The 25,865-nt window shown below is 35.7% G+C and overlaps 1 protein-coding gene across 1 annotated transcript in view; it reads left to right on the forward strand.

The window, feature by feature from the left end:
• Positions 1-1,210: 1,210 nt before the first annotated feature.
• LOC127214590 (contactin-3-like) overlaps positions 1,211-25,865 on the forward strand; it is a gene marked incomplete at its 3' end in the record, with an annotated part of 45,804 nt that continues 21,149 nt past the window's right edge. The window contains exon 1 of the mRNA XM_051174946.1: positions 1,211-1,342. Coding sequence (XP_051030903.1) covers positions 1,288-1,342 — 55 coding nt within the window. The remainder of the gene's footprint in view (positions 1,343-25,865) is intronic.

Raw genomic sequence — 25,865 nt, forward strand, 5'->3', positions numbered from 1 at the left:
CTGGGATGAGTGGTACTGTGTCTCTCTTCTTTCCATGACAATACTTGGCAGTTTGCAAAATCTAGTCATGATTTTATTAATTGCCTTCATTATTTATAAAATCAGCAGCCTACTTTAACAAAACGATGATGATTAGAGATAAGCAACTTATGTAAAGAGTCTTACAGAATGAGATGAAAAAATTATCAATAATTATGTAATATTATACATAATAACATATGTGCATATGATTGCGTGGCATACACCCTTGAAATGATTGTTGATAGCCACTGTAGAAAGGAACCTGGGCTTTGTTTCTCTGAGTGATAGCTAAAACAACCCAGCGAGGAGGAGCAAAATTGGAGTTGTTCACTTCTTTGTTAAAATGGCAGACTCTAAAGATATCTGTTTTGCAACTTGGGACAAGTTGAGTTTCTGAGTTCCTTGGTAGAAGGTTGTCTGATTTTAGTTATGGGTATCTTAGCTATTCATCATTAACATGGGATCTTAGTTTTATAGGGCCACTCAAATTAACACAGGGCTTTCAGATAATTACTTTCCCACAAGTACATCCTTGTTACAGAAGGATCAAGAGGGCCAAAGTGTAGTACAGTTACAAGATGGAACAATCTGCTGCATTAATATTTTACATATGTTGTCTCTCTCTCTCTCTCTGTCTCTCTCTCTCTCTCTCTCACACACACACACACACACACACACACATACACCAGGAACCTTTTTGTCTTGTCACTGATAACAAAAATATGCTTAAAAATAGACTTTGACTTAGACTTTGTACTTATTTGTATGCCTGGTTATAGATTCAGAAATTTGGACAATCTTTGTTTTAAGATTGCTTCTTTATCTTCTTTAGTATTACTAAAATGTTACCATTAGATAAAATGAAAAAAAATTTGATTTCGGGTTAATATTTTATTTGTTGCAATTATCTAGCAGAAATTTTAAAATTTAATGTGTTAATAGTTAATATTTTATCAGTGGTGAGTTTTTAAATTATATAAACTGCCTGCATCCTTCTGTCAGTTGCATACAGTGTTTAAGTGTCTGCATTTTGAACATTCTGCATTTTTGAATAACAGAAAAAGATTTTTTTTAAAATTTAAGGATGTGAATTTCTGTGAATTATGAAAAGTTTAAAAGAAACAAGAAAATCTTTAAAAGGAACTGGTTTTTAAAAAGTCTAAATTCTTTTACATATATTTTGCAGATTAAAGGATTTATCTGAAGACAAAGCATTCTATTCATCAGAGACTAGACAAGAGTTACTCTTGCTTTTGGCAATTAAAGATGATGTTGTCATGGAAACAGTTGATCCTACTTTCATTCATTGGCTGCCTGGCAGGTAACAATAAGTTATATTTTGTATGAATTATTCTCGAAGTCATGTACTTAAATACTTTGCTTTTGTTTTTGAGACAGTGTCTCATGTAGCCTAGATTGACTATAAACTCACTATTTGATCCTGGTCATCCAGCCTTTATCTACCACACACGGGGATTACAGGCATGCATGTCTGCACCTGCTTATTCTCAAATTCTTTTTAAATGTTGAGGTGAAATTACACCAGTGTCAAAAGACAAACAGATCTTTTTTCGCAGAAAGAAGATTCATATTCTTAATTCTGATAATTGGATTTTCATGGTTCTTCTATCTAGTTTGTATGAGTCAATATATTCCCATAGAAACTGTAAGAACAGATGATATTAAAATTATATTACTGAATTTCTAAAGAGTTCCCAGTATGACAGCTTATTTGAGAATGTCCATTCATATATATTTGTTTTTCTAAAGAATCAGAAAATAAGGAACTCTCTTATAAAGGGCAATTCACTATTTTTGTTCTATTTGATATCATATATTAGCATATATACTTTAAATCTATTAGTACATATGTATGTGTAAAAACAGAGTAAAAGGAGGGGGAGCTGGGCTGGCTAGGGAAAGGACGAAAAGGTAGAGAGGGATGAGGAGAAATTATATAATTATATATATGTATATTTTCAATATATTTTATTTTTATACTTAAATTATAATTGTCATTCTGTTCCTTCTCATCATTCATTCCAAGTCCTCTATCTGCCCTCCCACATCAATTTCAGATCTATGACATTCCTTTCTTTGAATATTTTATATATATTCATACATACATGCATTTACATATGCATATAATATATGCACAAATACTGTCTTCCAAGTCTATTTAGTGTTTTTTTTCATATGTATCTGATTTGAGGGCTGACAACTTGGTATCTGATAACCAGTTATGGGGGCTTGTTTTTGGGGAGAAGTAATTCTTTTTCTCTTGGCATTCTAGAGTTTCCTATAAATTCTATTTCTAGGGACAGAGTCATGTGAGAGGAAGTATACTTTTTAAAATAGTTTGATACTTTACTATCAACCTTTAAAATGTTTCTTTTTACACATACTTGAGACATTTTGTTAAAGTTTCAACTTTTTTTTTTACAAAAAGGTAGACAAAAGAAAAATGTTTTATATTTATACCTTATGAAAGTATTTTAATTTATTTGATACTCTTTCATTTTGTTCATTTTAATGTTATTTTTAAAGTATTGGTAAGAAAATAATTTTTTAAATGAAGCATAATATATAACGAAATATAGAACTATGTCTTTTTATTACAAAATACTTAGAGGATAACAAATACATTAATGTGGTGAATAGGAGCATGTATCCATTTGGCTTAGTTGTTATTCCATTTGGCCATCTTTGTTTTGTCTGATTACATGTCTGTAGGCATTTTTTCTCCTTTACTAATTGTTCATTTTTTTTATTTGACCCATTTGAAATTATATTATTATTAAAAAAGAAAATCACTTTTCACCATGAAAACATAGCAGCATCTTTCTTTATGAAGCCCGAAGCTTCACAAAAGTGTAGCATATGTTCCTTTCTAAAGAATGAGGCATATTGATTGTAGTGTTCAGTAAAACACAGAGAATTTACATGTACAGATATGTTAGAGTACGTGTCTGGACTTTTGTGTCAATTCAAATAATATATATATATATATTTGAATATATATATTTGAATATATATATATACATATATATATATATATATAAAATTTGAATTGAGGTAGAAAATTCACAAGAAATCTTGGAGTAGCAGTTTGAACTTTGTGAATGAATCAAATTGCCCCAGTTTTATAGGTCTTTACTAAAATACTTCCTTCCAGTTCTAAAACCGTTTCTAGTTCTGAAGGCAAGTTTGCCATTATTTTCAAATTTCAGAGTTGGGAAATGCACTTTGGAGAAAGATCAATAGGGACATACAAAACAAAATACTTTTTGCTGTCTTTAATAATTTCACAAAGTTTTGGAATTTTTGTTTTGTTTTGTTTTGTAGAATAAGCAAAATGACAGTCCATGTCAATAGGCTTATCCTTCAGGGTAGTAACTTCTGTGGAAGCTGCCTTGAAATGTCACAAGTGGTCAAAAAAACAAAACATACTGAGAAAATATAAGTGTTCTATACTTAAGGAAAATAGGACCATTTCTCAAAATTTTAAAATCCTATTTTGTTCCGTATAAAAGTTAGTCTATTTCACATAAAAATTGACAATGTGTATGTGTCCAAATTTTGGGTTCTTCATGTTTTACACAAGGCAGTTTATAGAAAAAAAAGCGTACCTTATACTGAAATATGAAAGTAACTGTATGAAAGTTAAACATCAACTAAATTTATAACAATGGTTTTTAAAAGCTGTAGAATATTCAAGGGAGAACTGAATTATTATTATTATTATTATTATTATTATTATTATTATTATTATTTGTCCAATATATTGTAGGTAACATACTGCTTTAGAGAATTGGTAATCTTCAAAACTATACTACGGGGGATGATTTAGCTGTTCTTTTTGTTCTAAAATGTATTAAACACCAGATATTGTTTATATATTGAATGTCAATATTCTTTTAGTATTAGTAAAATTTATAAGGTTTGTTTCTGAGTATTACAATCTACCAAAATATTTGGGTGTTTTGAATATTTTGAAATAAATTTATGATTGAGAGATGTCATTCATTTTTTTATATTAATAAAAGCAACTGAATTTCTTTATTTGTTTAGCTAAAGATACACAGTATGTGCAACTATTGCTGTGTGGTTTGTGTTTTTCCATCTTTTGTTATCCATTATAGTTTGTGTTTTTCTTTCCTCTTTTTCTCATTGATTTTGACAAGTTGACACTCACTAACCATCACAAAAGCTGAGACAGATTTAGGTAGAGCAAGACAATAAAACAGTACATTTTTATTCTGACAATTCTGACAGGGAGCCAGAAAAGGAAGGTGCACTGTTTAGGGGAAACAAGAGCAATGCCACAGAAACTAATAAAAATGATTTTAAGGAGTGGGTGCATGTTAACTGAAACCAGATGGATGGAATGGCCTTACTTATTTACCAGTTGAGGGATCTAAAATGGTCTGTAGGCTTTAGTGTAAATGACTTTTCCATTCAGTGTGGTTACAAGACTTCTCTTTATTTCTCAACTCAAAGGATGTGTTTACTTCATGAATCATTTCCTTGTAGAATAAAGGCCATTGGGTAAGAAATCAATAGGAAGTCGAAGAAAGCATTTTTCTACTCCTTCTATTATCATTGAACTATAATGGCTGGAGAGGTGTCCCGGTTGCTAAGTGCATTTGCTACTCCTGCAGAAGACCTTGCGTTCAGGTCCCATCACCAACTGGTGGCTCATAATCATCTGTAACTACAGCTGCGATCCAGTGACCACTTCTGACCTTTGCAGGCACTAGGCACACACACATACACACATACATACATGCAGGCAGACACTCCAGAATAAAGTGTAGAAATTACTTGTTTGAGACTGGGATATTTGCTATCTGGTATTGGAGCCATTAGTCACTTGAGCTCTTTTGTCACAGTAAACAAAATGCACCTAGGATTTCAGAGATAGTTTATAGTTTTTAAGCTCAGTTTTCTTACCGATGACAGGCGATGATAGTAATATTTAGCTGTGTCAAAGTTAAAATATTGCTGATGTTAAGTGGACCTCTAAATTTTAATTGTCACATGTTTATTAGAAAATTGAAAACATGTGCCTCTTGCATTCCATTGTGGTGGTCCAGCACAGCTGCATATAAGTATGAAATAAGATGCTGGCAAGTATGCAGATGTTTCCCTTGTATACATGACCAGAGAGAAACAAGATGAACTATGATAACAGAGACTTTATTATATGTCCATATATATTTTTGTAGGTTCTCTGTGGGTGAGTAAGGGTGACTCAAGAGGTCAGAAGAGGAGTCAGATCTCTGCAGCTGGTGTCACAGGCACTTGTAAGTGACCTGACATGGATGCCAGGAGTAATCAATCTCATGTTCTTTGAATTTGCAGCAAGTGCTAATTAACTTCTAGGCCATCTTCCTGTCAAGTATTCGCTATTTTGTGATGTTACATAAAAAGTAGTCAATGTCAGCCTGGCAGTGGTAGCATACATCTTTAATCCCAGTACTCAGGAGACAGAGGGAGGTGGAGCTATGTGAGTTCCATCCTATCCTGGTCTACAGAGTGAATGCCAGGACAGTCTCCAAAGCTACACAGAGAAAGCCTGTCCAGAAAAACAAAACAAAAAGTAGTAAATGTCCATTGTGTGTGTTTTATCAACAGACACTACATATTTTATTAGTTCAGGTCTTTATGTTTTTGAGGGGTAAACATGGTTAAGTCTTTAATCACTCTGTGTGGGAAGTCTAAAGTTACCATAAAACGTTCTATATTGTTTGTTCTCTGTCAGTCCTCTAGAGTAGAGAGAAATACTTTGGTGAAATGTCCATTATTAATAAAAATATTTCTGATATATATTTTAAAACTACATACGAAAGTTGCAATTTCCTATAAAAGTTATGAAGCATTTTTATTTTACCAGCTTCTCATAAAATGATAATGAATAATTGATTAATCATCATTTACTAATGCTTTGGTAATATCTGGGAGTCACATGTCAAGATGAGTAACTACTTATTCTAGAACAATTTTTTAATTAAATTTTCTTTTATTTATTTTTACCTATCAGCCACAGTTTCCCCTCCCTCCTCTCCTCCTTTTCCCTCCCCCTACATCCTTCCTACCCCCCCATCCACTCCTCAGAAACAGTAACGCCTTCCATCAGAGTCAACAAAGCATGGCATAACGAGTTGAAGGAGGACTTCCCACTGCAATAAGGCTGAGGGAGGCATCCTAAGAAAGGAAAGTGGTTCCAAAAGAGGCTCATGTGCCAGAGATAGATCCAAGTTCCACTGCTAAGGGCCCCACAAACAGATCAAGCTATACAACTGTCACCCACATGCAGAAGGCCTTAATTGGTCCCATTCAATATCCTCAACTGTCTGGGTAGAGTTTCTGAGCTCCCACTAGTTCAGGTCAGCTGCCTCTGTGGGTTTCCCCTAACATGATCTTGACACCTAACCCCCTGCTTATATAATCCCTCTACCCTCTCCTCAACTGTACTCCTGGAACTTTACCCAATACTCGGCAACTGCATCTGCTTCCAACAGTTACTGGGCAAAGGCTTTATGATGACAATTAGAGTAGTAACCAATCTGATTAGAGGAGAAGGCCAGTTTAGGTACCCTCTCTACTTTTGCTAGGTGTCTTAGCTGGGGTCCTCCTTGTGGATTCGTGGGACTTTCTCTAGCTCCTAGTTTCCCCCTAACACTATAATGGCCCCCTCTATGAAGATATATCATTTATTGCTCTCCCTCTCCATTTCTCTCTCAATTTTTCTATTCCATTCCCTCATTCCCATTTCCCATCCCCTTCTCTAGAGTCCCCTACCCCCATTTTATCTAGGATAATTAATCTATTTCCCCATCCCAGGGTGATCCATTGTCCCTCTTAGGGTCCTCCATGTTACCTAGCTTTCTGTGGTTATAGATTGTAGCCTGGTTATCCTTTGCTTTATATATGATATCCACTTATTAGTGAGTACATATTGTGTTTGTCTTTCTGGGTATGCATTAACTCAGGATGATTTTTTTCTAGTTTCATCCATTTGCCTGCATATTTCATGATGTCATTGTTTTTTACAACCAAGTAATACTCCATTGTGTAAATGTATCACACATCTTTTTTTTTAATCTAGCATCTAGGTTGTTTTCAGGTTCAGGCTATATGAGTAATGCTGCTATGAACATAGTTGAGCAAGTGTCCTTGAGGTATGATTGAGTATTTTTTTGGTATATCCCAAAAAGTAGTATTGCTAGGTCTTGTGGTAGGTGGATTCCAAATTTTCTGATAAACTGCTATACTGGTTTCCAAAGTGGCTGTACAAGTTTACATTCCCACTAGTAGTGGAGGAGTGTTTCCTTTACTCTATATCCTTTCCAGAATAAACTGTCATCAGTATTTTTGATCTCAGCCATTTGAACAAGGTGTAAGTTGTTGACTCAGAGTTCTTATGATTGGCATTTCCCTATGACTCAGGGTGTTGAGCAATTCCTTAAATGTCTTGGGTTCTTTATGTAGTTTGGAGATTATCCCTCTGTCAGATATGGGGTTGGTGAAGAGCTTTTCCCATTTTGGAGGCTGCCATTTTGTCTTATTGACTGTGTTCTTTGGCTTCCAGAAGCTTTTCAGTTTCAGAAGGTCCTATTTATTAATTGTCAGTTCTTAGTGTCCTTGCTACTGGTATTATATTTAAGAAGTGGTCTCCTGTGCCCATGCATTGAAGGTTACTTCTTAATTTCTCTTCTATCATGTTCAGTATAACTGGATTTATGTTGATGTCTTTGATCTACTTGGCCTTGAGTTTTGTGCATGGTGATAGTTATGGGTCTATTTGTGTTCTTCTATATATCAACATCCAGTTATGCCCTCACCATATGTTGAAGATTCTTTATCTATTGTATATTGTTGGCTTCATTGTCAAATATCAGGTGTACATAGGTATGTGGATTAATATCAGGGTCTTCAGTTTGATACCTTTTGTCCACCTGTCTGTTTTTGTGCCAATACTAAGCTGTTTTTATTACTATAGCTCTATAATAGAGCTTCAAGTCAGGGATGGTGATGCCTGTGGAAGTTCATTTTTTGTACAAGATTGTTTTAGCTATCCTGCTGTTTGTTTGTTTGTTTATTTTACCATATGAAAATTGGTATTGTTCTTTCAAGGTCTGTTGGGATTGCTGGGATTTTGATGGGGATTGCACTGAATCTGTAGATTTCTTTTGCTAAGATTGCTATTTTTACTTTGTTGTCCATTCTATATGTATCCAAGAGCATGAGAAATCTTTCCATTTTTTGATATCTTGTTCAATTTCTTTCTTCAAAGAATTACTTTTTCTTTCTTTCTTTCTTTCTTTTTTGTCATACAGGTCTTTCATCTATTTTGTTAAAGTAGTGTCAAGATATTTTATATTATTTTTGGCTATTGTGAAGGGTGTTGTTTCTCTGATTTCTTCTCAACCCATTTATCATTTGAATATAAGAGGGCTACTGATTATTTTCAGTTAATCTTGTATCTGAGTGGATTTACAAGAGTAGACTATCGAATATCATTTACTACCTAGTAGGGTAGGATTTTCAATGCATATCTCAGAGGTGTTTTGATTTCCCCAATGGTTAAGGTTGTTGAGCAATACCTTAAGTGCTTTTCAGCCATATTCCTCTGTTGAAAATTCTCTATTTAGTTTTTTTCCCCCATTTTTAAAATGGGTTTTGTTGTCTAGTTTCTTGGGTTCTTGTATATTTTGGAAATCAGCCCTCTGTCAGATGTGGGTTTGGCGAAGAAGATCTTTTCCCATTTTGTAGGGAACTGTTTTGTCTTGTTGATTGTGTTCTTGGCTTTACAGAAACTTCTCAGTTTCAGGAGGTCCCATTTAGTAATTGTGGATCTCAATATCTTTACTATTGGTGCTATGTTCAGGAAATTGTCTCCTGTACCAATTCGTTCAAGGGTACTTCCCACTTTGTCTTTTAAGAGGTTCAGTGTAACTGAATTTATGTTTAGGTCTTTGATCCATTTTCACTTAAGTTTTGTATGTGAGAATAGATAAGGATCTATCTGCAATCTTCCATATGTCAGCATCCAGTTATACCAGCCCCATTTTTTGAAGATGCTTTCTTTTTTCCATTGGATAATTTTAGCTTCTTTGTCAAAAATCTGTTGTTCAGAACAATATGACAGACAATAAATATTCCCTACCCCCAGAAGCGACAGTCATGATTTTTCAAGTTTTGGCTCTTGACCTTTAAATTCACTCATTTCAGGTATGGGGGATGCAGTGTGAGCCCAGATCTTCTCATATGTATACCTAAATCTATTCAACTTATTGTAATTGAGATTAGAAAGTTTATTTGGAAGAAGTTCAGCTGGCATTTTTAAATAATTTTAATAAAAATTATACACTTTGTAATTGAGAAGTCCATAGACAGCATAGTTAAATTCAGTCTGCCTTTAACATTGTGTATTTTGTCTTGAGAAACATGTGCAGACTATATTCACAACAATAGCCTGTATTGTAAGCTCATTATCTCTATTTGTCTTATGCCAGTGGTTGTATTTCTTTAAACGCTATGCACATCTACTGACATATGAATTCATGTGCTTCCAGCATACCATCCATTTTGTTCAATGTTATCTTTATACTATTAACTTGTTTTGTTAGTTTTCTCTCCACACTGTAATTTCATAATGATATGAGAGTAAAATATGCTTTTCAAGTTCTCCCACAAATAACTGTATGGTATTTTTTTTTCAATTGGTTTTAATAACACCATACTTGTCCTCATGTGGAAAATGATTAAGGATGTTTATAGGCCACAATGAACCACAACTTATATTTAGACTGTCTGACATTTTGTTGTTGTTTTAGAGGTTATACCTCAAGAAAGTTATTGTTCTAAGCAGAGATGGCTCTCAAGTCTTCTGTCCTGTTTGTGAACAGTGCAAGATAGCTTGATAGCACTGAAACTGGTAAAATGGAGATGTCATTGATCTCTGCTTATACATCCTGACACCTTCCATGGTTTTACAAATAAACTTGTTTCAGATCATCCCCATGGCAGCAGCAGCTGACCTCCAGAGTTGTTTTTCATTTATTCCATTTAAACATTTACAGGCCAACCAAATATGCATGTGAGAGCCAGTAAAATATGTCAGCATGGCTGGTGCATTTTGTTCCCATAACATTAGTCATTAACTGAACATGTTGGAGTTTGATGCTGATTAAGACAAGATTAAATATACTTTAAAAACATGTTTTGAAAGCATAATTAGAGTTCAGCAAACATGTAATTTAAATAAAACCCACATTTCTGTTTAGCTCTTAAAATAGCTATTGTCTCAAAGTATCCCATAATTACACCATAACTCTTTCCAATAAAGTGCTCATTCAAACTGATTTAACTTCTATTACCTAAGTGTTAAGCTGTCTTAAAGTACTCATCACATAAAAGGGTTTTAAGATGTCCCCATGTATGTCATGCTTTTCCATGAATTGAATCCTATTAGAAGAGCTAAATGGATGGGGGCTTCCATTAAGAGTAGTTACGTATTAACTCATGAATAATAGAGTATAGGGGAATGCATACACACACCCAGTGAGATACAGATACACACACAGGCCTGCAATCATTTGAGCCACTGTTGATGGGAAGCAATAAATTGTATATCCTAAGTGTGTACTCAACAGAGAGAAGACAGGATAGATACCATCACTGTGTGTCCTTGTCTGTCTCCTCTTTTCTTATGCATCTCTCTCCCTTTAGTGGGGAGCTCAGGTCTTTGTTCTCTCTCATCTTGTATTTTTGCCCCAGCCTTGCTCCTCATCTTTCTGCTTTCTGTTCTTTTATTTATTTTTTTTCAGCTGTGCTTCCCACATGCTGTGAACCAGGATACCTTTCTGAAGAGACATTAAGTGGGTTGAATACTAAGCACTAGCTTTGTGTAGGTTATTGTGATAAGTGCACTGGAGGACTCCAAGATGCATCAGGCCGTGGGCAATGTAGGATAGAAAGGAGGCTCACATGAACAATAAAAGAAATGCTGTCATTATATATGATTGTAGTTTATCTAAAATAAATAAGAGATCGTGGAAGCTTACTATTTACATAGAGAAATGAATACCTAGGAAACAAAAACAAAAATGGAGACCATTTGAGTTGGACTTCCAAACAATTACTCTGGTTATTGAGCCCTGATTGTTTCTGAATTCTAAGAAATTTCTGAGTTGAAGCATTAATTATTTAGTTGAATCTCTGGCCCTTTCATTAATTTTAACCCTACTTTCCACATGATGACCTGGGGGTCTTGACAGACTAAAGAAATTCATAAAATTCAGATACTGAAAGGAATCAAGCTTGAGTTAAAGCCTAAGAATTAGGCTAAAGATGTGGTGCAGAGTACTTTTATAGTATGTGTGCACAAAATCCTGTGTTTAAATCCTAGTATTTCAGTATAGAATCCTATATGTCAAATAAAAAACCCAAACACATTTGTAAGACAAACAGTCCTCAGCATAAAGCATTATCACTATACTAAAGCTGGACATCATTTAGCACAATATACACAAAAGAGAAGTTTAGAGAAAAGTATATCATACACTTGCCATATTCTAATTTATACAAGGCTAGCATAGAATAACATTTACAGCAAAAATGATAACTAATGCATATTTAAACATTGTTGTGTGGCAATCCTCTCTCAAAAAGTTGATTTTGATCACTTGGTTACTGAGTTTCTATATAAAATATTTGTAATGACAAATAACTGCATATGTATGGAATGATTTTGTGTGTGTTTGTGGTGATAACACTTAAACCAAGGTTCTTCCATATGAAGTCAAGTTTTCTACTATTGAGCTGTATGTCCCACTTTACCTACACAAATATGTGTGATAATTTACATATATATTTTGAAACTATTTCAAAGCATGTTAAGGTATCTATCACTTCATATTTGTTGAGAACTTTCTTGTGAATTTTTCAGTATACTGTTGTACTCAACATGCTGGAAAAAGAGCTCCAGGAATGTCTTCTGCCTACCTGAGGCTCTTTTACTCTCTCCTTGAATTCCCCTGTCCCTGGTAACTGCTGTTCTATTCTCTGCTTCTACATGTACAGCTATCTGAGATTCAATAGACAAGTTAGATCATGTGCTGTTTATTTGCTGTGTCTGGATTATTTCAGTTAATATTGATGCCATCCAGGTCTATGTATGAATATGATAATTTAAATCAAACTACAATCCTCTGAGGCTGATAATTTTCTTGTTACCTCATAGGCAGCAACTGAGGTAAAGATGTATTTTTGCTTTGTCTAAGGTTATCACCATTGTTAAGTGGAGCTCAGGTTTTGAATCCAGGCAGTATCTTTGAAGGTCTTCCTTTACTTCTGTGTTAGTTATACATGTGGCCACAGAGAACTTGGAATATAGTCAGACCAAACTGAGATTTGACATAAATGTAATTGTGAATTTCAAAGATATAATATTTTAAAAGGATAAAATGTACATTATTAAAAGTTTTACATAGATTACATGTTTAAATAATAGGACTACACATCTTTAGTTACACACACATACACATATCACTAAATTAATTTCCTTGATACTACTTTCCTTTTATTAATTAGAAAAATTAACATTGTCTTATATCATAAACAAAACTGTAGTTGGTAGTATGGGTTAAAAGAAAGATGTCAGGCTTAAATATTGGCATCTGAGTTAGCATTATAACTTTGCTCAAATGGGGTATTAGTAGGCTAAAGTAGAAGGATAAAAGACAGAAGTGATACTTGGAAGATACTGTCATACATCACCTGAGTAGTAAATTATACACCTGTTGCATGACTCTTCTGGAGAGATAGGAAAAAACAAAATCTCATTGATCCTACCTAGGGCAGTGAGGGCAGATCAAAAAACAGTTCCATCCAACTTTATCCTGGTGAATCTTTGAGTTTTTTAGGGTTTCTGATAGGAGCATGGATAACTCAAAAGCAGTTTTGTCACTGAAAAGGCTACCCCAGAATGGGGGAGAGCCTATGAAATCTGGATCCTTACTCCACCGAGATTCTCCCTTGCTTAGCATGTGATTTATGCATATATACCCCAAAGTGTGACCTTCTGAATTTTGTACCTTTCCAGGCTCCAGAGCCTTATATATGTCGATAGCTTCTTGGGTTTTAGGAGCCCTCCTTCTTCAAGGAGGAATTTTTTAATTCTCAGGAAATAGCTGTGTGACAGTGCCCAACCAATGGCAGTTGCTATAGAAAGGTAACATCAAACAGGAGAAAATTGAGAAAGTCAAAACTGAATAAATGTGACAAGCAGTTGCATGAATACTCTTAGTGAGGGAGAAGACTGCTGAAGGGAGCTTTTGAAGTTTGAAATTGTTGGGAAGATAATGAAACAATTAACAGAAAATAAATGACAAGGAAGGAGACAGGGATTTGGAATTGTTTAAGACATTCATAGTGTTGAAGTGGTTGAAGCATATCTGAATGACAGGAGCTGGAGTCCGTCTATACTAAAGATCATATCTCTTTGTCAACATCAACATCTACTTGTGTCATGGCAGGGGCTCCAGGTGGGGAGTTTTTAAGTAGTGAAATTTGGAGAATTAAATAAAAGATGTCATGCTCTGGTATAGAGGTGAAGAAATACTAAGACTTGATAAGTTCTCCAAGTCAGCAGGTGGATGGTCAAAGGCGAGACCTTCTCAGAATTGCAAATAGATTGATAGAGTGAGATAATAGACTGGACCGTGTGACTTGGCAGCCCTACATTATTGGAATTTGTAAGTTAAAGGGATATATCCTTGCATGTATATGTTTGCTGTCTTATGTACACACACATGTGTTCAGTTGTGCACATATTCTTGTCTGTGGACAATATTGATGTTAGGTGTTCCATGGCCTCTCAGTTTAACCTCAAACTCAGAGATTTGGTTAGCCTTAGCTAGCCTTATTGGCCTGGGGATCCCTTAATTCTGTCTTTTAAATGCTGGGGTTGCATGTTGTCACCATGCCCACCCAGTTTTTACATGGGTCTTTGGGTTCCAATCTCAGGTCTTTGTCTTCCCTGTTGTAGAGAAGGCTCTGTATCCTCTGCTCCATCTTCATAGCCTGTTGAGGAATAATTTTGGGCAGAGAAGATATGAAATATGTTAATGATCATATTACTTTAATAACATTGAGTAACACATGATATATTTGCATATATTTGCATATATATATATATATATATATATATATATATATATATGCTCACATGTATGTGTGTTTCTGGAGCTGGCTGTGTTGAAAAGAAGTAAGGTTTACATGCTTTGGTGCTTAATCAAAGTCACATAGCTAGTCATTAGCACAGAGAAGATTTTTTCTAGATTGTCTGAACTGTCATTCTGGGCCTTTAAGTTATATTAAGGCTTTTATGAATAATGTGTGCTCCAGGCACTTTTGCAGCAAAGTACTTCATGACTATTACTTGATACTGGGTATAGAAAGTAATATATACAACTAGTTGGGAGGACATTCTCTCTTTCTATCTCTCTCTCTGTTACTGTCTCTCTGTCTCTCTGTCTCTCTCTGACTCTCTCTCTCTGTATGCATGTGTCTATGTATGTGTATACATATGCATACATACATACATATGTGTGTTTGTGTTTGTGTGTGTGTGTGAAGAAAGCTATGAGGAACTAGACTTCTGTAAATATTTTTGAGCATATCCATTTGTGATTGCTTCCAGATGAAAAACCTTACCTAAATGAGCAGAAACAGAACTTCCCTGGCAGCATAGGTTATAGAAGGGCAGTTCTTTCCTGTAGTTGGAGCTGTTCATAAATCAGAAAACCCAAAGTTCAGTAGGCAGCTGACTAGGGTTTTCTTTGGTGTGGATCATAGACATGTTCAAGCATGCCCCGTAGTCTGTATACACTACAGGATAGCTGTGATACTAATAAAATATAAAAGCGAGATTTCAGGAGGTACCTGGAGGAGAGGAGGGAGGGAAAACTGCAGCCACCAGGATGTAACATATGAGAGAAGAATAATTTAGAAAATTTAATTAACTTAAAAATGAAAACTTACTAAAACATATTACAAGATGTTTTGGTGATGCTATTTCTTGGTTCTTGAGTGTGTCCTTGGTATGTAAAATGTCATATCTTCATGTCAAAAGTTTGGACAAGAATTAACTTGATAGTCTGCTGACGTTCATTCATATTGATAAGCTGTCCTCATGGCTACTGTGCCTACTTGCCTTGCCTTTCCTTCTGGAGGAATGGGCATCTTTCAAAGAACAGTGAGCATGCACTATTGAAATGTTCAAGTAATTCTTGCTGATACATTTCACCCCATTACTCAAAATGTTGAAGATCAAATACTTTAAAACTATAAGATTAAAGTAGCCTAGAGGATTTGGTAAGCTATGTTTTCATTTTCATTTAATGCTCTATCTTTATTTCATCCTTGATTTCTTCCATGACTCATTCAGTGTCCAATATCTTGTTGTTTTATCCATGATGTTTTGTCTTTCTGGGGTTTCTTTTGCTATGGAATGGAGATGTTATTCTGTTGTGATCAGATGGAATAAATAGAGTTATTTCATTTTTCTAAGTGGGTTGAGAATTTTTTGGCATCTCAGTGTGTGGGCTATTTTTTGATAAACTCCCATGGGCTGATAAGAAGACTGTGTGTCCTGCCATGTTTGGGTGGAATATTCAGTAGAGATCTGTTAGGTCATTTGGTCAATCAACTTCAGTCTTTCCCTTTGTACTTCTTTTATGTTAGATAAGTGAGATTAAAACTGATAAATCTGTGTTTAGTATTTTGTAAATTTCAAAAAACCTAATGCAACCAGTGTTTCTCTGGGCATGCTACATTGTTGGTAATCTTTGATTACAAAGAAGGAAAATGAAAACTTCATATTATCTAAAATTATAGAAAATGAAAAATCCCATCCTCATAGCTGGCCATTAAATTTATTATCTTTTTCAAACCTTTGACCGAAAATGAAGGAATTAATCTTTATCTCTATATTTGGATTTATTTTCTATTTATACCATCTGGGCTTAATTTTCCTTTTTATCAGGATACTGGAGTCAAAACTAATATTGCTAGCTGGCAATTAAAATCTTTGTGTGTTTTAACTTTAAGGGTAATGTTGGTAATTTAATTTTTTATAAAAGCAAGAGAAATCCCTGTGTTCTCAAGCTGATCTGGTCCCCAATTTGTCCTGAGTGTCTTTGTTATGTGCTTTCAAGGAAGGTTGGGTATGATTCGATCCTTTTATTTGCACTTGCTGTACGATCATGGAAGGCTCAACATCTTCTCATGGATGATAATCAATAGAAAGAAAGAAGTGATGGGTTGCTTCTGAGGGGTTTGTCCAGTGTGATGACTAAAGGGTGTGGTTGTTTGATCTGCCATTGTTGTTGATAAATACACATAACTTACTATTTTTTCTCCAATTTTACATACAAGGAAGAATGATAAACGTCACCAATATTTAAAATTAAGTCAGTTTTAGGATCATCTGCTTCCATTGTGGCATTGATTAGGTCACCCATGGGCATGAGAGCATTAATGAAATAGCTCAAATAGCACCCAGATTCCATGCATGGAAATTCCTTGTTCTACATTGGCAACATCAAGGGCTCATTCTGTTCTGAGAATGTTCCCAACACGAACAGCCATTTCATATGCCACTTAAGGAGCTTCAAAGGTTCATGGAAGCATTTATGTGTGCTTCTATATTACTTCTAAGTTTTTGAAGTAAGGATCCCAGATTTGTAATCTCCAAATAAACTTTTACCACTAACTGCCCCCTTTGCAGGTTCATACAGTACTGTACTGACTTGCAAATATGTAGGAAAGCAGAATTTCCCAGTCTAATAATGTATATACAAATGCAAGTAATACTCAAGTCCAAATATATGCAAAGAGATAGCACAATGACAGTATATATATTATAATTATGTGGCAATGTGATTCATTCGTTGTCTATTAAGCAATGTAGGGTATGGAATCCTGAATGAACATCATATTTTACCTAAGGGATCATATTCATTGTGACACATATGTGGCCAGACTTGGCTTTCTAAAATTTACTTTATTGTGATATGCAAAGGGTTCAGAATATTTAGTGCTGTGGCCTTAAATTATTCCCATTTTAACTATTATTCCTACCTTAGGAGAATACAGAAAAGAAACATTTACCTAATAGCAGTATACTAAGAATCTATATATTTTTCATGCTGTTCAAATCATTGAAAGTTCTTACCTGTTTATTTTCCTGAGTTCTCATAGTTGTTTGGATACAAGGTGGAGACTAAATACCTGATGGAGAATTATTTTTTAGTGATAACTGATGTATTCTATCACGGTTAAATAAGGATCAGGATAAATAAATAGGCCGAATAGATGTTTATTCAGGGAGAAATAACTTACAACCTAGACAGATGAACACTAGGAAATTCCACCCAATGCTCTCCTGTCTGAGTCCCGCCAGCAAGAGATCTTTTCCCGGATCTCTCTCCGACCTCCTTCCTCAGGTCACTTCCGCCCATGGCTTCACCCCCCCAATGGGCATGGTCAGTGCCACAGAAGGACTATCTCACTACAATTCCCCTTTTAGTCTTAAGAAAATATTCAGGCTTAATACAAAACTATATACAAAACAGTGAATAACAAGTGTGCTCTAAGAAAAGGAAAATCGAGAACAAAATGACCTACATATCTAGTCCTAGGATGAAGGCATAATGGAGTTTACAATATAGTTGTCCTAAGCTGGAAAATGTAAGTCTAGTACCTAATATATCTAACTAGGAAGAGAGAATAATAGCTGTGATAGTTTAATCTTCAACCTCATCAAGACCTGAGAAGGAAAATAACAATACTAGAGTAGACAGGAAGTGCGGATGGACAACTTCCAAAAGGTGCAGCAAGGACAGAAACAGCAAGCCACCTGGACAGTCACCCTAGGTCTCACAGCAACGTTGGTACACCCAGTTTTGGCTAAGGCCAAGAGAACTTGACAGACCACAACAATAGCAGGAGGTAGAATGGCTGTCTTACCCTGACTTGGCAAGGTCAAGCAGTCTTCTATATTTGTCTCCTGTAAGCACATAGGACTGCATGTCCAAATCAGTGGTCAAGGTAGGGGCAATTCTTTGCCCAACAGGCCATTAGCTGAGGCGAGAATGAATTCCAGCAGGAGCGACAACAGTGTCCAACATATTTTCAGGAAAGTGCACGGTGCTATTAGTGTCTCATGTCAACGGAATACTAATATTAAAACATTTAAATGCCATGTTCTTCATGCCTATGAAGTGATTGAAGATTAAGCATCTATATCTGACTAATCTCATAGGCACAGGAAACATGAGTGAAGATAATCTGTAATACTCAGGAAATTAGCTAAAAAACTGATTAAAACTTTCCTGAGTAAAGCAGGAACAAATACTTAAACAATATAACTATATACATATACATAAATATAAATCCCTAAAATAGAGGTAGAGTAGAAATGTCAATACAAGAGGTAGAACTATAAAGGGCAGCATGATAAATATCCCAAATTATGTCAATATACAAATGTCTTGAATCAAGAAAAGTATACATACATAGAATATGGTAAAAATAAGATGCATAAAACATCGTAAGGGGAAAGATTTCACACAATATAACAAAATATAAACTTAATTTTACATAGCTTACCACATATAAGAATACATAGCAATGTAAGCTGTAAAATACTTTCTCATTCTTACTCAAATTCACAAGAAAATAGACTAATCTACCTATATCCCATCTAAACCATACCTTTCCCAACCATTCCCTATTCCTGTCTAAAAGATGAACCCGAGTGTAAGCATCACCTTCCATACCCAACCCTAAATAACTAAAACCAACCCAAAGACGATGACTATTATCCCAAAAGTCCAAGGGTAGGGAAAGGGGGCGTCGTTATCTTAAGGTTACTTCCTCCTGAAATGGGACAATGATTGCTCCAATGGATCCTGTAGGAAGAAAATTTTTAGCAACCAAATTTCTCAACAGAACTGGCTGTGACATATGTAGCTAGTCATTGTGTGGCAGAAAATTGTTGACTGTAGTTCTATTTGAACTCTGGCAAGGGTGTAATAAAAAGGTGTACCATTACAGCTAGCTAGTCATGAGTTGTCTCAAGCAAAACAGTCTCAAACCGGTTTTAGGGTGATGTTTGTAGTTCCGATGTATCAGGTTGAGTCAAGTGGAAACGATGATGTGGGGCCCCATCTTCTTTCCGGAGAGTTCAAAGTCTGATGTTAGGAATCGTTATTATTCCTTGTGGAAAAGTTACACATCAATATTAAAGTAAAATTTTCAAGTTTTAATGTATGCATTAGGGAAAGTGGAGTGCGGAAATGGGCAAAAAATGAGAAGCGGTGAGTGCCTTCTCAGGACCGCTTTGGTGGCAAAGACTTCCTTTGCCATAAGGAAGAGGCAAATGTCCCAAAGTTGTGGTGAGTCCACCTGGTTAGGCAAGGGACCCTGCCCCTTGAGGAAGGTGGGGGACGGGAGCGGCATCTGCTGCCTGGGTGAAACCCCCAATGGGCGTGGTCAGTGCCACAGAAGGACTATCTCACTACAGTATTCAGTATTATTAATGTTCCCACACCACACTTTTTTTTTTTTTGGACAGAATTTCTACCCTCCACAGATTAATAGCCATCTTTTGTCTTAGGCATAATACTTACAAGTATTCATTAAATTAGATGAATGAATACAGGTACCAGTGTTCACAACCACATGAAGAGAAGCATTATTCCATCCTATTTTTCTTGCCATAGAGATACAGACCTGTGATTAATAAGTCCATTTATTACAGTACTTTCTCACAAATTACTTTTCTCAGACATAATTCAAAATTTGATGCAACACAAAACAAAAAGTATGCACTAATGTCAAATTCCATTTATTTTACTGTAAAAGTACTGCTAGTCTTTGTACCAAAAACATCTCCCTAGTCATATCATTTTTATACTTGAGAACTGAGTGCCCCAGAGATACTGGCTAGCAAGCCTGAAGGTAAGAAAATACTGAAGGAAAATCATATCTATTTTGATCAAATATCATGGTTGCATTTAACAACAGAGCCCTAGAAAGCGTGATTGACAGACTTTAGCAAAACATTCTAGATTATAGATCTTTTCACTTTTCTTAGGCTGAGTAACCCTTGACCTAACTACTCAGTCCCATCATTGTGGATGTTTTATGTGGAACAAGTAACCCATAATGGTTACTGAGCCCCAGTGAAACTTTATTGAAATAAAAATTAAAAGTTCATGTAATAGTCAGATACCACTCAATATTATCCTTTTGATTCACCATTATCTAAAACCACATGGCATAGTCACATGCCATACTTGTTGTTTTTTTAAAACAATCTTTTAAAAATTTTACATGCCAATCCCATTTACCCCTCTTTCCCCATCTCCTGTTCTTTCCACCTTCCCCCACCCCACCCCATCCATCCTTAGAGAGGGTGAGACTTCCCATGGAGATTTAAGAAAGTCTGTCCCACCACCTTGAGGCAGAACCAATGTATTTACTCATAAGTGGACATGACATACTTTTTCAACACTCTTAATAAAGGAATTATTTTGAATAAAGTATTGATCATATTTTCAATTTCAATATATTTTTTCCATTATTATAATATAGTGCACAAAGGGTATAGATTTAAGAATAAAAGACATAGCCTGCACCCAAATTATAAGCAATTGAGGCTTTGGGTTATGTGTAATTCAATTTATTGAACTGAATTTCTGTTGAAGTAGTATTATTTTCAGCTTTGAGCTCAAAACAGACTTTATACTTAAAAAAAAAAAAAGGCCAAAAACATTTCAAGCATAAAACAGGTAAATCATTCCAGGGTAACTTATTCGATAAACACAGTCATTTTATCAGTCATTTGAGGTGAATTGCTCTCTGTCATCCATGCATGCTTGAGTCTTTGTAGGGCTGAGGCCTGTGGACGTAGAGAGTATCTTCCACCCTGCTGAGTTGGATGTGTTTACTCCTTGTTTGGAAGCCTAAATTTGACTTTGTGTAAATATCTTAAAATGTTTAAATGGACATTCTATAGTCCAAATCTGAGTCTTAGAGTAAATGTGACCCAGTGGCCAAAAATTGCACCTATGGAAATCAAAGGTTCTACATAGTGGTGATAGGTTATATTCTTTTCATATAGTTGTGAAATTTCAGATTTGAAAAACTTTGGAAGGAAAGTATAGTTTAGTCCCTATCTGAGAAACCCAAAACTTAAAGCATGAGATGAGAAAAACAAAAATAGAAAAAAATAAAATAAGAAAATAAGAAAAAAAAGAAAGAAAAGAAAAACAAAGATGGGGCTGGAGAAATGCCTCAGTGGGTTAGAGTACTGCTTGCTCTTCCAGAGGACCTGAATCCATTTCCTCACACCCAATTGGCATTTTGAAGCCATCTATAATTCTAGTGTTAGGAGTTCTCATGCCCTCATCTGGCCTTAACTGGCTTCTATGGTACTGCATGCTTGTGGTAGATAGACATACAAGTAGGTAAAACACCCATACACATGAAATTAACTAATTAAATAATTGGCTAATTAAAGAAATACATAAATACATAAATACATAAGACAGACAATAGGGAAATGTGAAGGCAGTCAGTTGTTTAGTTTGGATATTGTCTTTTTATCCTAACTCCAGAACATTTAACCTGAAGGAAGGATTGCTTGAGAGCCATGAACACCAGATAGGGAATAGTTGCCCAACCTGCAGTTAATGGCTTCACACCCTTGTCCATTAATGGGACATTACAAAATAAAGGGGCGTGAATTGAGAGTGGAATCTTTTGGGGGGAGACCTAGGGCTAGTTTGTGGGGGAAAATAAGCAGTGGACACTACAGCATCTCATTGCACTCAGTCATGGAATAATCAATTTCGAAAATAAGTCAACAAAGGAGATTGCATGTCTGTTAATTTTTAACTTAGTTCATGGTTCTCATAATTGATTTCTAGAGGGTTCAGTGTATTTTTCAAAACCCTTGTGTTACTTCACTTCTGGAAAGTAGATAGCCACAGCAGACTTCCTGCAAGGCTTGTCTATTGAAGCAGCCCAGTGGAGAAAGGCAGCCTCTCACTTTCTGTTTGTTTTAATGGCAAGGGCAGCTGCTACTTTCAAACAAGTCATTAAAACCCAGAAATGGGGCTCTGCATCAGCACTCCGTTCTGCAATAGATTACTAGTCGAGTGCTGTGGCTATCGAGAGTGCTATTATGCCTGTGTTCCAGCAAAGCTACTCCTGTGTAGGACCACATTTGCAGTACTCAGAAGGGAGTCGATTGGGTGTGTGTGACCCAGAGCCTGAACATTGCCAAACAGTAACAACCAACTAACAACAGTAGAAAATGCTCTTAATATATTCCATTTTTCCATTTTCTTTTCTTGTCTTTTAATTTTTTCTTATCTTGTTTTGAAGAACTGTACATAAGACACTGACTTAGCTTTCCTGGGTAAGAAGGTAATTTTCATCATGAATTATTTTATAGTATAAATTATTTTATAGTATAGTTAGAGTCACAGCATCTGCTTGGAGTTTTCCTCCAGCATTTGCTGGTCAGTCTTGGATCAGGAAAAGTAATTTGTAATGGTGCTCTCACACACAGAGGCACAGAGGCTGACTTCCAATCTAATGATAATTAACCAAAAATTTTAATTGATACAACTTTTACATGTGTAGCTATGTTTGTTAAATATAGTTACTATCTTCTTTATGCACAAAGCTTAGGGATGGACCATGAGAGAGGCCTTTTAACTGAAACCCATGTTCAGGAGATCTGAGTTGGTCTAATGCTGGTTTCCCAGCTATCAGTATGGGGGTCCATTAGCTCCTCCTTGTTCAGGTCAGCTGTCTATACCACCATAGAGCCCTTATCTAGTAGCTGCTGGAAACAGAAGCAGACACCCACAGCTAAACACTGAGCTGAACTCGAATCCAGATGCAGAGAGGGAGGAGTGATAAGAAAATGGGGACAAGACCAGGCTACAGAAGCCCACTGAAGGTTAATTCTAAGAAAGGATGTGTGTGAGAACACCAACTACAGCTTCCCAGGCTCGTCTCATTCTCCTTGTGTTGCTCATACATTATTGCCCAAAGGTTCTCCAGAACTGGAAAGTATATCAAGCATCTAGCTGAATTTTACTTGTAACTTCAAAGATCAATTATTTATAATTTGTGCCAAGATTAAAGGAAGCAATATTTTTTTAAAGGTCAGTTTTGTTTGAGTGGTTTTGTGTTGCCTTGAAGTTAGGTATGTTAATAAATGCAGTGTCTCACATAGGGCTTAGTAGTCAATGGGCAATATTGACACTTGAGAACATGCATGTTCATCAGCCAAGAGCATATTGAAGTTCCATATTACGCAGCACTAAAAATTAAAATATAATGTGTCTCTTTTGTGGCAGCTTTGCTAGAATCCACATTGCTTTTTTTTTTTTTTTCTTTTCTTTTTTTTTTTTTTTTTTTTTTTTTTTTTTTTTTTTTTGCCTAAAACTGGCAAGACTAGAGCAGGTCATTGTTTTTCGAAAAGATTCTTGTGGTTTGGGACTTGTAAGGCCATTTTTCAATTTATGGGTGTTTTAATAGTTTTAGTCATTGACATGATGTGATTTATTCATATAGAAGTCAATGTAGAAAGTACTTTTCTTTCACTATCACCCACTCCCACAAAAACCAATAATAATTGGCAATAATGTAGGCAGGAGAAGCATGTGCCTGAACCAGTGGCTGTCAAACTGGTAATGAGAAGGTATCAATGAAAGTGCTAGAGAAATTGTTCAGTGGGTAAGCATATGAATTCAGATCTCAGCAACAGGTGTGTCCCACACCCACTTGTAACTAACCAAGAATTGTAGGGACTTATAGCAGGAAGAGTCATGGGGCTTTCTATAATGTAGCTCTGAGTTTAGTGAGGGGCCCTGTCTTAAAGGAATAAGGCAGAGAGTGAAAAAGAAAAGTGCCCAATGTCCTTTGACATCTACACATGCCATAGTTACACACACACATATGTAAGTGTGCAACATTATTCACTTCCTCTGTACACTTGCAGACTACACACACATACACACACAAAACTTACTTAATATGCAACATATTGGTGAGTGGTGATACTAATTTTTAATTGTACTCATTACATTCAATCATTTATTTTATGTCCTAATCTCAGTTTTCCCTCCCTACTCTCCTCCCATTCCCTGCTCTGACCACACCCCCCATGCACTCAATCCATTCCTTCTCTGCTAGCATTAAGAAATCAAGAAGAATGTAGCAGGTTGGGTGGAATAGAATATAGCAGGATCGCATAAAAAGAAAAACATCAGCTGGGCATTGGTAGCTCATGCCTTTAATCCCAGCACTTGGGAGGCAGAGGCAGATGGATCTCTGTGAGTTGGAGACCAGCTTCGTCTACAAGATCTAGTTTCAGGACAGGCTCCAAAGTCACAGAGAAACCCTGTCGGAAAAAAAAAATACTGCCCAGAATGATTTAAGTCTTTGTAATATTTCAGAAAAAAATTTTATGACCTATTGCTGCATACAAATAAATGGGTCACTTAGAATCCTCAAAGCAGGATAGTCTATGTATTTTTGCCGACACAATTTAGGAAAGTCTGCCTTTTGTGTCATATTTCCTTTTATCTTCATCCTAGCCAAAAGAGAAAGTTTAATCCCTCCCCCAAGAGTAGAAAAAAATATGAATTCAGATGTCTGTTGGTGAGAGAAGATGAGGGAAAGTAATTGCACCCTAAGTCTAGGAAAGTGGCTAAGCAGTAAGAGTACTCCCTGTGCGCATATGAGGATCTGAGATTAGATGAAAACTCATAGAAAACCAAGTTACCATCCTATTATGGCTGTGTATGCATGCACCTGTAGCCTCAGTGCTGGGGATGGGGTGCAGGCTGGAGGATAGTGAGGTTTAAAGACCCTTCCTGAGAGGAGAAAGAGACTGACAGAGCAGGACAGCTGACATATTCCTCTGTCCTCCATATGTACATGTATATACACATCCCAACACACACAAGTGAGAGTTAACATTTTTAAAGACTCAGATAATTAGATCATTACAAACAAAACACTGGCTTCTATTGACTAGAGATGATATTCCTTTATAGCATAGCTTATAATTGCTGAAATCCACTAAAACGTAACCACCAGGGAGAATGTCCTCTTAAACATTTCTCTATCACCAGCAATTTATAATAGGAATTCTTTTCTGTATAATTATGTTTTCATAGAAACAATGGCCATGGACTAGAGTTTGATAGAAAACATTATTTCTAAAGTACATTAAGGAAATAGTGGGCAGTCCCCAAGGCTTTGACCTAAAGTTGTTGAAAAGGAATAAAACCCATAAATGGAATCATTTCTATTAAAATCTTTGAAAGGAAGACACTAAAGACATGTTTCAAGAGGAGCTGCATAATGAACTTTTCTCACATGTTGTGAGACTCTCGTGATGAACATTTCAAAGATCCTCAGTGAAGGCTGCTATAATAGCAAGTGACAATGAATGTTTTGTTTCTTGAATAATACAGAGACCATGGATTGTGTTCTCCTGGTATCTAATACACGTTACACACATCACAATAGCATTCTTTTTTGTTGAAATTTCTGTTAAACCATCCAGCAAGAAAGGGATAATTCTGTTCTGGGAATTGCAGGAGGGTGACAGGGGGATCAGAAATGCTAGAGATCACATTTAGAATACAATGGCATGAGTTTAAATAAAGCCACTATGAAAACCTTTGTTTAAAAAAGCTGCAAACTATTCTCAATCTGTTGTCCTTCCAAATTCATTA

The sequence above is a fragment of the Phodopus roborovskii genome, unplaced genomic scaffold, assembly GCF_943737965.1.
Source record: "Phodopus roborovskii unplaced genomic scaffold, PHOROB, whole genome shotgun sequence".
NCBI lineage: Eukaryota > Metazoa > Chordata > Mammalia > Rodentia > Cricetidae > Phodopus > Phodopus roborovskii.